We start from the raw sequence: 16,487 nt of genomic DNA on the forward strand, positions 1-16,487 counted from the left end.
GATATTCTATCTGCTACCCAAGATCCATAAACCTGGAAATCCTGGGCGTCCCATCATCTCAGGCATTGGCACCCTGACAGCAGGATTGTCTGGCTATGTAGACTCCCTCCTCAGGCCCTATGCTACCAGCACTCTATGATGGATCGTGTGGTGTGGTCAGGGTGAAAGCTGGAGGCATGTAGGTAGGAATAGCGGTTAGTAGGTTTCCGGTATAGGGTGGTGTTTATGTGACCATTGTTTGTTAGCACTGTAGTGTCCAGGAAGTGGATCTCTTGTGTGGACTGGACCAGGCTGAGGTTGATGGTGGGATGGAAGTTGTTGAAATCATGGTGGAATTCCTCAAGGGCTTCTTTTCCATGGGTCCAGATGATGAAGATGTCATCACTATAGCGCAAGTAGAGTAGGGGCTTTAGGGGACGAGAGCTGAGGAAGCGTTGTTCTAAATCAGCCATAAAAATGTTGGCATACTGTGGGGCCATGCGGGTACCCATAGCAGTGCCGCTGATCTGAAGGTATACATTGTCCCCAAATGTGAAATAGCTATGGGTAAGGACAAAGTCACAAAGTTCAGCCACCAGGTTAGCCGTGACATTATCGGGGATAGTGTTCTTGATGGCTTGTAGTCCATCTTTGTGTGGAATGTTGGTGTAGAGGGCTTCTACATCCATAGTGGCCAGGATGGGGTTATCAGGAAGATCACCGATGGATTGAAGTTTCCTCAGGAAGTCAGTGGTGTCTCGAAGGTAGCTGGGAGTGCTGGTAGCATCATCATGTGCCAGCAGTGCCCCTCTGCCATTTACATTGGTCAAACTGGACAGTCTCTACATAAAAGAATAAATGGACACAAATCAGATGTCAAGAATTATAACATTCATAAACCAGTCGGAGAACACTTCAATCTCTCTGGTCACGCAATCACAGACATGAAGGTCGCTATCTTAAAACAAAAAAACTTCAAATCCAGACTCCAGCGAGAAACTGCTGAATTGGAATTCATTTGCAAATTGGATACTATTAATTTAGGCTTAAATAGAGACTGGGAGTGGCTAAGTCATTATGCAAGGTAGCCTATTTCCCCTTGTTTTTTCCTACCCCCACCCCCCCCAGACGTTCTGGTTTAGCTTGGATTTAAACTTGGAGAGTGGTCAGTTTGGATGAGCTATTGCCAGCAGGAGAGTGAGTTTGTGTGTGTGTGTCCCTGGAAAAAAAAGGGGGGGTGTGTGAGAGAGCCTGGATTTGTGCTGGACATGGCCCACCTTGATTACCATGCACATTGTAGGGAGAGTGGTCACTTTGGATGAGCTATTACTAGCAGGAGAGTGAGTTTGTGTGTGAGTTTTTTGGAGGGGGGTGAGGGGGTGAGAGAACCTGGATTTGTGCAGGAAATGGCGCACATTGTGTAGAGAGTTGTCACTTTGGATGGGCTATTACCAGCAGGAGGGTGAATTTGTGTGTGGGGGGGTGAAGGGTGAGAAAACCTGGATTTGTGCTGGAAATGGCCCAACTTGATGATCACTTTAGATAAGCTATTAGCAGCAGGACAGTGGGGTGGGAGGAGGTATTGTTTCATATTCTCTGTGTGTATATAAAGTCTGCTGCAGTTTCCATGGTATGCATCCGATGAAGTGAGCTGTAGCTCACGAAAGCTCATGCTCAAATAAATTGGTTAGTCTCTAAGTTGCCACAAGTACTCCTTTTCTTTTTGCGAATACAGACTAACACGGCTGTTACTCTGAAACCTGTCAAAACAAAGTGTGCCTAAGCTGAGAGAGATGGCTCTGAGGTCTTAAGGAGAGGCTGTCAAATAATGTGTGTTTTACAATGGTATTAGTTGAAGTGGAATTTGAAGTAGTGTAAAGGAGAACCAGGTATGCTAGGCTGTAAACAGGCAATTTATAAAATTGTAACACAGGAAATTGATTAGGTGCATACTGCATGTGAATTTAATATTGCATAATGTGACCTATCATTGCTCATTTGCCACCCCTTAGATTTATTGCAATTTACCCCTTTCTGCTTTATACCAAGGCAAACTAGAGGCAAAGAGGTGTCAGAAGATACTTGAATGCTAATTGCAACCTATGTCCTGAAGTTAAGAGCTCAGTTTAATAATTGAAGCAGGTGTGAGAAGTAATGTAACTGGTATTTTACTTCTTCTGAGGGTCATCGGAGACCACAGTGTGTGTACCACTATATAAATAGATTTTCAGTAGAAGTTGGAGCATGATGGGAAGAATATAACTGTAACTGGTGCATTATTTCATATGCTGAACTGAAGTGCTTCATTTTGGTAAATACATTGTAAGGCTTCTCCATATTTTGACCAGTTATAAGCTTTTTTTCTTTGCATTTGAGACCAGCAGTTTCTCCTCAAAGTACTTAAAAAAAAATAATTTTTTTTCACCATGACAGGAAAGGCTAGGAATGCTCCACTTGATTGTCTTTATTTATGATATATATCAATTTTGCCTCTTAGGCTGGGAATACACAACTGAATCAGAGAAATGTAGCTCAATCTAAGTATCTGAGGGGTCAGGGTGAAGCCTTCAGTTTTCTCCAGTCTCCTAGCCAGTCATATCCTCTTCTAGTTCACTTCTGAACTCTGAGTACAGAGTTCATATTTTGAAAGCCTGATGATTTTAAGTCAACATTGAAGATGATCCAGACCTATCTTTCTCTCTCTTTGGGCTTCTTACTCTTCTTCTGTGGCCACCTTTATAGTACATAGAGGAGCTCTTTTAATTCAAAACTTGGGCAGCAAAAATTACATTTGTTAGTAGATTCCCTTGCATTTGGTTGAACGTTTCAGTGAAAAAAATTTTGAATAGGACCACAGCTACTGGGTTATTCTCCAGATTGTTCCACGGGAATCAGAAGTAAGTTTCAGGAGTCTAAGATAAATTCCAAGGAAATGCATGTTCTTTTGTCGTTGCTGAGTGTCTTCTTCAAACTGACTTTCAAGTTTGAGCCTAAAAGAATTCTGAATCCCAACAATAGAAGGAATGAATTATTCTACATATTCTTGCTGCCAACAGCATTTTGTATCTGTAGCTGTGAAATCCCGATGTTCTGCTGTGTCTGCCATGTTTAAACATTTTCCACTGACTTGTGCAGCTGTTTACTGAAAGAATGATTATATGCCCTCCTTCCATTTTCCGCAGAGTAACTGTAGCTTAACTAAACTTGGAAATTTATTTTTATACACTTCTCAATCTTGATTTATTTCTTCTATAATGGAAACATCTGGCAGTTCATCTTTTATACTGTATTATCCTTTCAGAGTGTGTAGTTCAAATGTTGCACAAGATTTTCATTCACATTATAAAGTAAATGTATTAAACTTGAAATTAGATAACTACTTTAAGGTTGGGAGCAATTTACCTAATATAGTAATTATTTTGAGTCTGTTATCCTCTTTCTGTACTGGCTCAACCCTTGATTTACTATTCCTGTAATGGAACTATCTGTCAAATCATCTTTTATGGAACATAACGCTCATTAAAAATAGATGTTTCTTTTTGTTTTGTATTTTTGTTAATTGTGAGTTTTTCTCTTTAATACCACCTTAAAGTTTGGGTGCTGCTTTAAAATGTATTCTACTCTGAAAAAACCCTGCAAAAATGGCACCCTCTAACTCAACAGTTCTGTCCTTTTATGTATTCATTCAGTCATCTCTCTGTCAAACCCTATGGCTGATGGATATCTGCTTTTGTTAGTGATTAGTTCTTTCAATTACAGGGTCGATAACTTACACCAGTGAAAACCATTTGAAGACAGTGGGGTTGAACAATGGTCGTCACTGAGGACATAATTTGGCCTGCCTGACCTCTCACTGGTGGCAATACACAAGAAGGAAAGAATCCATCTTGACTTTCAAATGTTGGGGTCAATTTGAACTTCTGTATAAACTCTGATTTTAGCCCATGAGGTTTAATATTATAAATACAAAACTTTATATAAAGTTTTATATGGCACTGTCTGTTTTAATTGGATCATTGGAAAATGCATCTAATTTATTACCTGTAATTGGAATTATCCTTGTGGATAATTTCACTTTCTCATTTATTTTTGTTTAGATTTTCCCTGTAAAGAAACTCTGGCAACAGAGTTCAGCTCAAACTGTTCCTTTTACATATTGACAGTTGCTGAGTTATTGGCTAAAATACAGCAAGATTACAAGATTGCTGTGTTGAATGAAAGAGACACATTTTTTAAAATTAGGTTTTCTTTTCAGTCTTTTTTGATTTTTAAGTTAATATTCACTTGTCTGGATGCCTAACCCTTTACTGAGTTTAAAAGCTCTAACAGCTTTGGTGAGTTCATCTGAATACTCAATCTAATATCTCCAAAACAATTACCTGTAGTTGAATCCTTTTAAATTAACCCAGTAAACATTGAACATATTTGTAGGTTTTTAAAAAAACTGCTGTAGCACCATGTAAAGAATAAACATTCCTTATCCTTCTTTATGATATTTTTTTTAAAGAAAAATCTTGTGACATTGCTCCCGTTCTAGAAAGCTGTGCTGATTATGCCTGGTTTTCCTGTGTGTGTTGAATAGCTTTTCTGATTGGTTAGGTGAGCTGGGATTTCCCCTGTCCTGCCCCTCCCTCCCCCTTTTCTAGGATGCTTCCCTGAAGAGTGACCTTCCCTCTAAATCTAAGGAAACTGAAATATTACTTTGGCGTTCTTAGGATCAGCACTGGCTTCTGATAATTAGAAAAGGCATAAGATTAATTTTTCTGAGGCTGGAAACTTTCTAAGGAGAGGTCCTTTTCTGTTTTATTGAAAGCATGGTTTTAAACATTTACCAGATACTGACAAGCCAGAAGTGAAGATCAAGTATAGATCTTTTTATTTTAGGGGTGGGTGTGTATGTGTGTGTGAGAGAGAGAGGGGCAGGGGGAAAAGAACCACCAGCAATGGCCAGAGGGAGTACTCTGGTTAGAAAGCCAATTTATCCGCAGTTCCCACCTGTTGTAAAAGGAGAGGGTGCTCTAACTCAACCCTGACTGGGACTCCATTTTCAGTAAATTTGAAAACCCCAATTGTCTCCTGATTGCAAAAAACAAAAGAAAGCTCTCCGTTCCAGAGTTTCCTGAAAGTTAGGGGTGGGTCTTTGCTAATCTGCTCCTTGCCTATTCTCTCTTTATGTCCTCCCCAGTAAGTAACCTACAGTGTTTGGCTCTGGTACTTCTGTCTTCCCCAAGCAGCTGCAGTGAAATTGACATACTGATCAGTTTCACCACTGGCATAAATTTTCATTAGCAATAGAGATGCTGATCAAACTCCTGTTAATTTTACTCTTCAGTTGATTATAGACAGGCAAAATAGCAGAGCATTGTATCTGTTTCCAAATTTAGGAAGACGGGACATCAGTACGTATTTGGAAGCTTTCCTTCACAACCATGTGGGCTGGAAACTTAATTTTTTTAAAGAAAAAACTTAGTTTCTGTAGAAACTGATAGTTGAAGACACCCACTTGCCACAAAGTGTTTGTACACCATTGCTGAGTAGGCAAATAGCAATGTGGTTTGTTGCTAGTACTCCAGTTTCATTTGAATAAAATGTCAATTTGAAGAATCGTATTAAGTATAAAAATCAATTAAGAATTAAAAGCTTTCAGAGATAGGAAATTTTACTGAAAGCTTTGGCAAAACAGCTAGCCATACTGAATTAAAATGAGAAACTATCAGTGTTTTGGGTGCTGAGGGCATTTGTCTACTTGTTTTCAATTTATTTAGGTTTCTGATTCTGCTTACTTTGCCAATATGAATACTCAGTCTGGATTTTACATTTTATTTTAAGAATTAGATGTCAGATTTAGATTAAAGTTAAAAACAATTTCATGAGTATTAAAAATTTGAAGTTTAAACATGAGTGTGAAGTGAGACTTGTGATCTAGACTTGTGAAGTAATTTTATTTAGTACTCTTAAATATAAGGGTAGGGTGAAAATACTGGGAGTAATTGGAGAAATACTACATTTAGCTGAGTGCAGCTGCTGATAAAACATGAAGATTTAATTTCCAGTAGCTCTGAAGGAAAATTTTACACGTGAAGTCTGTTCATAGGAGGCACACTCAAGTATACTGTTTTGTGATTAGCAAAACTCTTACTGTTACTTTTATTTACAGGTAGAAGAAGACAAAGAGTGCATCGTCCACGTTCTCCAATATTGGAAGAAAAAGACATACCACTCCTTGAGTTTCCTAAATCCTCTGAGGACTTAATGGTGCCTAATGAGCATATAATGAATGTTATTGCCATCTATGAGGTACTACGGAACTTTGGCACTGTTTTACGCCTGTCTCCTTTTCGTTTTGAGGACTTCTGTGCTGCTCTGGTAAGTCAAGAGCAATGCACACTTATGGCAGAGATGCATATAGTGCTTTTAAAAGCAGTTTTACGAGAAGAAGACACTTCAAATACTACCTTTGGACCTGCTGACCTCAAAGATAGCGTTAATTCCACTTTGTATTTCATAGATGGAATGACGTGGCCAGAGGTTCTGCGGGTATATTGTGAGAGTGACAAGGAATACCATCATGTTCTTCCTTATCAAGAGGCAGAGGATTATCCTTATGGACCAGTAGAGAATAAAATCAAAGTTCTACAGTTCTTAGTAGATCAGTTTCTTACAACAAACATTGCACGTGAGGAGCTAATGTCCGAAGGTGTTATCCAGTATGATGATCACTGTAGGGTTTGTCACAAACTGGGGGATTTGCTTTGCTGTGAAACTTGCTCAGCTGTGTACCATTTAGAGTGTGTGAAACCACCTCTTGAAGAGGTACCAGAGGACGAATGGCAGTGTGAGGTCTGTGTAGCACATAAGGTGCCTGGTGTAACTGACTGTGTTGCTGAAATCCAAAAAAATAAACCATATATTCGACATGAACCCATTGGATACGACAGAAACAGACGGAAATATTGGTTCCTGAACAGAAGACTTATTATGTAAGTAAATCCGGTCCTTTAGTCTATTCTGAAGAACATTAGGATGTTAAGTATTTGTTTAAAACCTTTTTCCTATAAGTACTGTTTTCATCTTAAAGGTGTGTGTGTGTGTGTGTGTGTGTATATATATATATATATATATATATTTTTTTTTTTTGTAATATAAGACCAAAGTTCCTGTGTACTTTTCTATGTAGGTTCCAAAATCCATGTATTTCATCCATGTAGTTTTGCCAAAACGAATGTTTAAATACTCTATGTATGACAGAATTTCAATACTTTCAGCCCAATGCTCATGTGCAAAAACAAACCAGCGTGTAGTAGGCATGAATGTGGGATAAGGGAAATGGAATCTCAGTAAAGGAATATGTTTTGGTCTTGAGCATCCACAGAGTTATTGCAGACAATAAGAGACGACTTTAAAAAATAAGAAAAATAACATTACAATATCCTTTCTAAAAATATTGAACTTCTTGTTAACATCACTTAAACTGGATCTATCCAGTGCCTTCGTAGCAGCAGGCTGCATAGAAACCAGGATTTAGGAGCAACTTCAGAATACTGTTTCCCCCTGCTGATGGAGATTTGATGGTTGAATATTGGTGACTGTTGATGGTCTGCCTGTGCCTGACTAGTAGAAATCCTCTTGGATCACTCTCTATTGTTCACAGCCAGGACTGCAGTGATGGAGAGCATGTACAAATGAAATAAGTCTTCAGGCTATAAAGAGGAAGTGAATGCATAGACCTATGAGTTCAAGCTGTCTATTGTTTTGTTTCTACAGTGCCTAGCACTTTGGGGACCCATTCTTGGTTGGTCTTTAGGTACTACTGTCATAAATGTGATTAATAATCATAATCTAAGATGCTTTATGGTAGCTCAGGGTACCTGATCTTTTTTTCTCCTCCCCGAAAAGTTAAATTTGGAGTTGTAAACAGATCTTTATTTTCTAATAGAAAATAGATAGTGGAATCCTGGCTACTACTGAAAATCTTGTCTAACACAGTAGCTGTGAAAAGGGAAAAGAAGTGGAAATTTATGAAGAGAGAAATAAAATGCTTAACATAGTGAGCTTTATTATCTCTTCATACCATCTCCCATTAAGCATTCAATCCTGGAGAAAATAGTCCATAGTAAGTTACAGTTAACAAAATTTTACAAAATTAATTACATTGAAATATATCAAAATGTTAGGTTTCAGAGGAACAGCCGTGTTAGTCTGTATTCGCAAAAAGAAAAGGAGGACTTGTGGCACCTTAGAGACTAACCAATTTATTTGAGCATGAGCTTTCGTGAGCTACAGCTCACTTCATCATGAAGTGAGCTGTAGCTCACGAAAGCTCATGCTCAAATAAATTGGTTAGTCTCTAAGGTGCCACAAGTCCTCCTTTTCTTTTTATCAAAATGTTAGACTCTCTGGGAGGAGGGGCCATCAATATGATTCTGTCACTTGCAAGACATCAGGCCAAACCATGCATTTGTAGTCCTTCAGAATGTACTGTCATCTCTTCCTGCTAGCATTAGTACATAATCATTCATTGATACTTAAAGTATTGACTAGTTCTTGAGGTTAAATCCACCAAGGGTATAACTTCAACTTGTTAACAGAGAATATTAGCATGTCCTATAATTGTGAGGTGAGGGTTTTTCCTGTCATTTTAATTACTTCACCAGATCATAAAAGCCACAGTTGTAGCAGTTAATCTTCTGTAAGATTCTTGAGGCTAACTGCAGCCTATTATGTATTGCTGAAGTTGATCAGCCTGATCTTGTTGTCAACTTTATTCTGTATGTGAGACCTCAATCAGATGAGGGCTGCCCTCTGTTGGTTTCTGTTGAATTACGTAGCCTGATTTGTCAGGCTATGAGACACGCTGCTCCTCAGCTCTTTGGAAGTGGGCATTTTCCATTAGTAGCAGATTATTCATCTGAATTCCCACTCGTGCATTTAAAGATTTGGGGAGCAGCTTTCATCCTAGGAAAAATATTAAATCCATTCACTACTTACAAAAAATCCAATAGACAGTGGCTATTAAATAGCACATTTCCTTCTCCAAATCTGACACCATAATTTCTATGACAGCATGAAATCATAAATCATAGAATCTTCATTTTACTACAGACTCAGAGAAACTGGAAGAGTTTCAGCAAAATAGTGATTTTTAACTTGTCTTTCCTCTTGCACTCCTGTAGTTCTGCAAAATACATACCCCATGATCAGAGATCCTGCTTTGTTGAGATTATCAGAATACTGCATACTGGGACATGTGAGCCCCTGTGATCAACTCCAGATTAGGGACTTGGTCTATGACAAAAAGGGGAATTTTTTTCCATAATAGTGAAGTTTTGTATTTCAATTAAGCAAGGTTGACTGCTGAAAGAATGGACATGCCTTTTTGTTGTTAACTGGACTTGGGAGCTTGCCCATCTGTTTTCTCTGCACTTCCCAGACATTATCTTTCTCTTGGAGGAAGGGTTTGAGGTGGAGGAATCTGGCAAATGTTAAATTTGTGTCCAAAGTAACTTTTTTCCAGTTAAACTGAATTTAACCTTTTATTCCATGTATGCTGTATTAGCATAACTTTTTAAAATTGAGCTGATTTAAATACTTCAGTAGACTTCTATACATTCTTAAATCTGATACACCACGCTTTCTTTTTAACCCCCCTTCTTATTAGTATAATCCAGTTTTTAGGTGTACATATCCACAAGGTGACACACATCTACATATTGTTTAAGGTTCATAGATTTGATATTCTATTGTAGAGACCATTATTGAAATAGATAAGTTTCAAACACGTATTTATGTTTAGAGATGGGGGTTCTCTACTTTAGTATGTCCCACTCTCTTGATGTACTAGATCTTCTGATTCTTAAAGTAATCTATAATATGACTTTCCAGAATGTTAAAAACTGGTTAAACTGTGCTGATTATTAAGGACAATCATGTTCAGCGCAAAGCATGAAAAAGATTGTATTACAAGAGGAAATAGTGATAGTATAGCACTCTCCTAGAGGGCAGGAAAAGGGGATGCCGCTTGGCAGTTAGAAAGCACTAGAGGAGAGCAGTAGCTCAGAACTGAAGACGACTAGGGTATGTCTTCACGGCAATCAGGAGGTGTGATTGCAGCATCTGTAGGCATACCTGATCTGGCTTTAATCTAGCTAGATCAATGCTAGCTTGAGTAACAATAACAGTGTAGCCATGGTGGCAGGGGCTATTCTCCTGAGTATAACCCTGCCCAGGCCCCTAGGTACATACTGGAGCAGCTAACCTGGTCTGCTGCAGCTACACTGCTATTGTTACTTAAACTAGCTTTGATCTAGCTGGGTAAAAGCTAGTTTGGGTATGACTACCCATTCTGCAATCATATTTCCTGTTTTTAGTGTAGCCATACTCTGTCAGAGGCTGCTGAGAGGTAAACAAGCAACTCTAAAAACTTTAAAATGGGGATCATTGGAGAACTTTAAGGAGAACTGACACTTCCTTTTCAGCTGAGAGGATTAGTTAGTCACAGTCTTTGCAGGAGAATAAAGAAGAAAATGAGGTTCGTGAAGGGTAATTGTTCCTAGGTTGTATTTACTCAGAGGAAAAAGGCTATCTAAAAATATATATTTTTCCTATTTGAATTATTTTGATTTTTTTCCGAACATCTCTTTTTGCAATAAACTTGCACTGGAGATGCATATGCCTGACTTTTCCAGCGCACTTCCTTTTTCCCTCAGCAAATGGAGGCTAGCAAATAAAGTGCTAAAGATGTTTGAACTTCCACTTCAGTCATAAGAGAATAGTCAAACATTTAAGAGTAAAATAAGTACTTGCCTCACTGCTCAAAATATAGAAGTGAACTAGTGGTGTAAACACTTTTTTCTCTTAAATGTTTTTTACAGAGCAAAGACAGAGTTCATCTCTGCATTGTTTGTGTGCTGATGTTCAAGTACTTCAGTGGTCCTGCATCATCTTGTTACCACCTTATTGTTACAAGGCTGGAGTCAGATGGGAGCTACTCAGTGTGTTTTCAGTGAGCAGCATCCTCTTGTCATTTTCCTCCTTAAACCCATTTTTGGGCCTAATCCAGAGTCCATGGAAGTCACTGATAATTCCTGTGGTTTTAGTGGGCTTTAGAGCAGACCCTATATGCCACTAGTCTTCTGGGGGAACAGTTGGTTGGAGGCTGTAGTTGAAACATATGTGGAATAAGATTTACATGTGAGAGTTTTTGGAACCACAGCTTTAAAGATTATACCTAAATGCACTGTACAGTACCCAGAAAGTAGTGATCTGATTGGTGTGCGAATAATTCTAAACTCTAAGTATTTGGAATCTTAAATAAATGTGAACACTTTAAAAGAAAATGAAATTGAGTCTCTTTATTATCTAAACTGCTTAATTGGAAATCTTTTAATTCTTTAAAGGTACATTGTCAGGTGTATTAGGCACAAAATATAAAGATTTTTTTGAAAAAGGGGGAAGACCTAAATTTCAGTTAAAGATTTTCCTTGAATTTAGACATTCCCTTGTAATATTGCCAATACTGATAATCCCAGTTGTGTGTGTGAGAACTAGAGCATGAAACTGATTAGGTTAAAGATTTTTGTAATACATGCTAACATAAATTCAGATAATGTTAATTATCTCCTCTCCCTTCCCTAAGATTCCAAAATGGTGGTGGGAGAAACTCAGTTCAGTTATGCAGGAGAAAAGGTTCTTTACAGTCTGAGAATGGTTACAGTATATCAGATTTAAATAATTTAGAAATCTTGTTATGCTAACATTACACTATTAAAACTGAAAATTAAAATTTTTATTTTTGCCATTTTTGGCACTATCTAGGCTTTCAGATACTTATCAGTGATTTACTTCAGTGTTAATATGGAGTCTCTACTCTTGCAGGTACAATTTGAAATTATAGTTTGCCATGGAATGGAATGGAAATCTTAACCCTCCCATTAAACAATCTTAATAACAAGAGAAAATATACCAGTATGGTTTGTCACAAATTTTAGTTTTTACAGTACTTGTTTTTCAGATTTAATTGTTGATGGTTGTTAATTGCAGTGTCAAATTTTACAGTCACAGTTTTATTGTTTTTTAGTGCATTTTTTGGTACTGAATATGCATTATGCTGAGTAGTAACTACTAACCTGAAAACAAAAAACAACTAAGGAAGGGGAAAAATTACTCCTGGGGGCATTCTATACCCAAAATTAAAAATTTTGCATACAGTATTTTTGAATTCTACAAAATTCTGCAAATTTTATTATTATAACACTACATAATCACACCAGTTTCAATTATTTTGGTAATTTATTTCAAAATGCAGGGTTGTCTTCACTACAGGGGTAAGTTGACCTAAGTTACACCAGTCCAGCTGCATGAATAACTTACTCCTGTGTCTTCACGGCACTGAATCGATGGGAGATGCACTCCGGTCGACTTCCCTTACTCTTCTCGGAGAGCTGGGGTACCAGTGTGAACTGGAGAGCATTCTGCCGTCGGTTTAGTGGGTCTTCACTAGATTGCAGCAGTGTCAGTCTCCCCAGTAGTGGAGACCAGCTCTACCTGTCAGCAAGTATGTCTATAATAATACAGACACACACAAACATTCCCCCAGGAATAGAGCATTAAAGAAACCCCTATGACAACCCCGTTCCTGTTTCTCTGCCTCCCCTGAGCCCAGCCAGGAGGCCAGACACCCACAACCCTCCCCGCAAGAGCCCAGAGATACAGAGGGAGAAACAGCCTTATGCTTGGTACCAGGCTTGCATGGAGTTTCCTGCACACTGCTTTTTCCTTCCCTCACAGAATGCTGGGAACAGCAGCTGCCAGGAACCTTCTAGCTCCCTCTCCCTCCCCCAGCAGTGTCTTCTATGTGCGAGTTGGGTTCTGCTGGGTCCAGTGGCCCCTGGTGGCAGCTAGCAGCACTGCAGCCCATTTCTGTGGGGGAAAGAAATTCTGTGCACACGTTAATTTCTGCAAAATTCTGCATTGTGCAGTGGTGCAGAATTCCCCCAGGAGTATACACCTGTCAGGGATGGTCTAGATAATACTTAGTCCTTCCATGAGTGCAGGGGACTGGACTAGATGACCTCCCAAGGTCCCTTCCAGTTCTATGATTCTGTAATTCTGTACATTAGCGTGCCACAGGAGCGAGCGAGAGGGACCGACCAAGTTTCACTCTCTCACACGCATGACTGTCCATTTTCCCCCCCACCCCTCCAAAACCTGTGATTGCCCATCCCCCCCCCCCAGTGGTGATTGCCCATCCTACTGCCTGCTACCCCCCTGCCCCCAACCGGTGACTTACGTTTCTACCAGCTGCTCCAGGCACCCAAACTGACTTGCCTGCGCTGCTAAGGAGGATCACACGACCGCTCTTGCGGCTTCCCTTTGCTTCCCCATCAGAAGTCATTTTTCTGCAGGGAAGCAAAGAAATCTGTGGGGGACATGAATTCTGCACAGAATTCCCCAGGAGTAAAAAATGCAACTAAAACAGTTAAATCAGTACGTAAGATAAAATTTTGAAGAAAGCTTTGCCCTAAAATGAGGACTGAGAGGGCAAGAAGGGGATGATGGTAGTTTAATTATCTAACATCTGTTAGTAATGTCAAATTTAGATCCTTTTTCTGTAGTAATTTGATTCTTACAAAACAGGTCTCAGATTCTCAATTTTGCGTTGATGTAACATATTTCAAAGTTTACCTTGACAAACTTCCATCTCCACTCAATACATTTTCTTAAAACTTAAAGCCAAAGGTGGTAGGTCGTGGCTCCACCAGTTTTATCAGGCATAGTGGCCCCAACTCAAACTTGTACCTCCCCTTATTAAGTCATTCTGGTTACACTGAAGGTCTTAACATTTTCCATTGGAGATATTGCTTAACCAGAATCTCTGGAAATGAGGAGGAAGTGGGAGAAACATCAACTGTAATAGTTCGGATTAACAGAGAGCCATAAATCAAGCTCCCAGGCTGTTTAGCAGCCTCTGATCCCTCTGTCAAAACTCAACATACTTACTAATATTAAATATTGAATTCCACACTTTAAAGATAAGATAGGGAATGTCTACACAGTGATTAAACACCCATAGCTGGCCCATGTCAACTGACTTGTGCTGTGGGACTGTAAAATTGCGGCGTAGATGTTCAGGCTCAAGCCGGAGCTCAAGCTCTGGTACCCCACAAGGCAGAAGGGCCCCAGAGCCTTGGTTGCAATCTGACCCAAACAGCTACACCACATTTTTACAGCCCTGCAGCTTGAGCTCTGCAAGCCCAAGTCAGCTGACTCAGGCCAGCTGCAGGTGTGTTGTTACTGTGTAGACATACTAAAATGTAAAATTTGTCTTGAGATTTCCCCCTCTTAAACCTGATATTGGCTAGTCTGGTAGCATGCTTGTGGTACTGCAGCCATATTTAAACCCAGACTCCATTTCAAGGCAGACAAAAGTTCCTCTGGGATGTTTGTGTCCTCTTTTTAGGCAGAAGTTTGGCCTTCTTTTTTTTCCCCTCCAATCCGCCAACGAATCAGGTGTGTGTGTGTGAGGGGAGGGGGGGCACTTTAGGGCAGTATATCAAGGACACCAGGGGGATTCCTTTTACTCAGTACTTCCTGTTTCGGTTGTCAGTAGTGCTGAGGTTTCCATAGGTTGGAGTCCTCTGCTCCTGTTCAGCTTTGTGTATGTGTGGTCTCCCGCACTCCATAGCAGCATCAGGAAGGGCTGGAAGCCTGTTTACTGAAGCAGGACCAGGCTTTACAGATATTCACAGTTTTTTCCTGTGATTTCATTATGTCAAGCTGAACATGTCCTCAAAACGAAAAGGCCAGGTTGGACAGAGGGGAAGAAAGTGCCCAAGGTATGGGAGTTTCCACTGACCCGTGCTCTAGCAGACTCCTTTTGTCCCAAATGCATCAGAAGCAGCAAGAGTCCTGGGCCCCATTCTGTCTCTCTGGTTCTATCCTCCGCTGTCTCTCCTGATTCATTCTCTAGGAGCAGTGCTGACTAACCCAGCCCAGAAATATCAGGTGTTTCTGTTGAAACAGCTTCTTTGAGTGGCAATGATCTACCTCCCACACTGTCAACACAAACTCCAGATCTCATCTCTCTCATTCTGTAAGGCTCCCAGCAGGCCCAGATCATGGGCATCAGTAGACCTGAGTCCTTGTTTTCTTTGGATCTCTTCATGTCTCATGCCCTTTCCAATCTTTATTTGACATCATCCCAAGAAGGGAAAATCCTCTGGCAGGGTGGATTTGATTTAAACCTCTAGTCAGGAAGACTCAATTTAATCATGGATTTCTACGTAAAAGTGCATTCTTGTTGGTTGTTATAACCTTTAATACATATTCTTCACAACTCAGAGATAGAGATGTAGGTTTCATTTTTAAAAGGTACACACTATACGTTTTTAAAGTGATTTATTTTGAAAACTTTTCAGATTAGTTTTATAGTTACATTGGAAAATGAATTATTGTTTGGTTATTTCATTTACCAAAGGTAATTGAAGCAGATATTTATGAAGTCATTGGGAGGTGAACTATCTCCAATTCAACAGGTTAATCATTAATATTTGGAGGATTTTCTTGCCATGCTGTATTAGGAGGAGAATATCACCAGACATTTAAACTGTTTTATTTGACTAAATCAATGTTGTGTATTCTGGATTTTTTTCCTTCAACAGCAAGCATATAATATTTTAACAAAACAAGCATATGAATTTTTGAATTTAAACATTCAAGTTTTTTAAAATCAGGTTTGTTTTTGTTAAAATTGTTTTTAACTAAAATAGTTAAATGACATTTGTTTTTTTAAATAAAAATTAAATCAACTGTGTCAGCCAGATCAACATGAGGAACATAAAATATTGGCTTCTGCAGCTAACTCAGTCATCTTCTGCTTCATTTTCCTGTTTGTTCATAATCTGGAAAAGAAAAACAAGCTTTCCTGCTTTTTCAGGTCCCAAACGATTTCTCAATTTGGAATGAATTAGTCCAAAGGAAGAAAATATTCTTTCTGCACCAGCAGAAGAAGCTACTGCTGTTAAAAGTGAGATTATCACTTCAACAGTCTCTGAATTGAAGTGCTTAAGTGACTTCCACCAGTTCAATGGAGTGACTTTCTTTAAAACATCATCAGCAAACATATATTTCTTGAATGGTGTATCATTCGCTCTGAAGTTTATTATAGTTGGCATAATGGAGGGATGATTGCTGGATATCCATGTCATAGCCAATTCCTCTTCTTCAGCAGTTAAGGTTTGACCCTGGTACCGAGTATTGCAAATATTGGCAAGAAAATGAGCTGGAGACAGTGCTTGTCCCATTCGTTTTTTTTAAATGCTTGTAATTTAACTCTGTCCTTGCATATTTATCTTTTTAAGATCTCAGTTCCTTCCAAATTTCAACAGCATCGGCAATAGAACAGCTATTTACAGCTATTTCCCTTCATTTTGTTCAAGGCTATAGAAATAGGCTTCAGGGCGCTCAGCATGTGTTCAACATTTCTCTTAAGCCCAATGTTGAGAACTTGG

At 39.2% G+C, this 16,487-nt stretch overlaps 1 protein-coding gene across 9 annotated transcripts in view; it reads left to right on the forward strand.

The window, feature by feature from the left end:
- The window catches only part of BPTF (bromodomain PHD finger transcription factor), a 92,556-nt gene that overhangs the window by 15,747 nt on the left and 60,322 nt on the right, over nt 1-16,487 (forward strand). For all 9 annotated transcript variants that reach the window (XM_073310727.1, XM_073310729.1, XM_073310726.1 and 6 more), the window contains exon 2: nt 6,137-6,959. In XM_073310727.1, the coding sequence (XP_073166828.1) occupies nt 6,137-6,959 (823 nt within the window). The remainder of the gene's footprint in view (nt 1-6,136; nt 6,960-16,487) is intronic.

Source organism: Lepidochelys kempii, chromosome 14 (genome assembly GCF_965140265.1).
Source record: "Lepidochelys kempii isolate rLepKem1 chromosome 14, rLepKem1.hap2, whole genome shotgun sequence".
NCBI classification, from domain to species: domain Eukaryota; kingdom Metazoa; phylum Chordata; order Testudines; family Cheloniidae; genus Lepidochelys; species Lepidochelys kempii.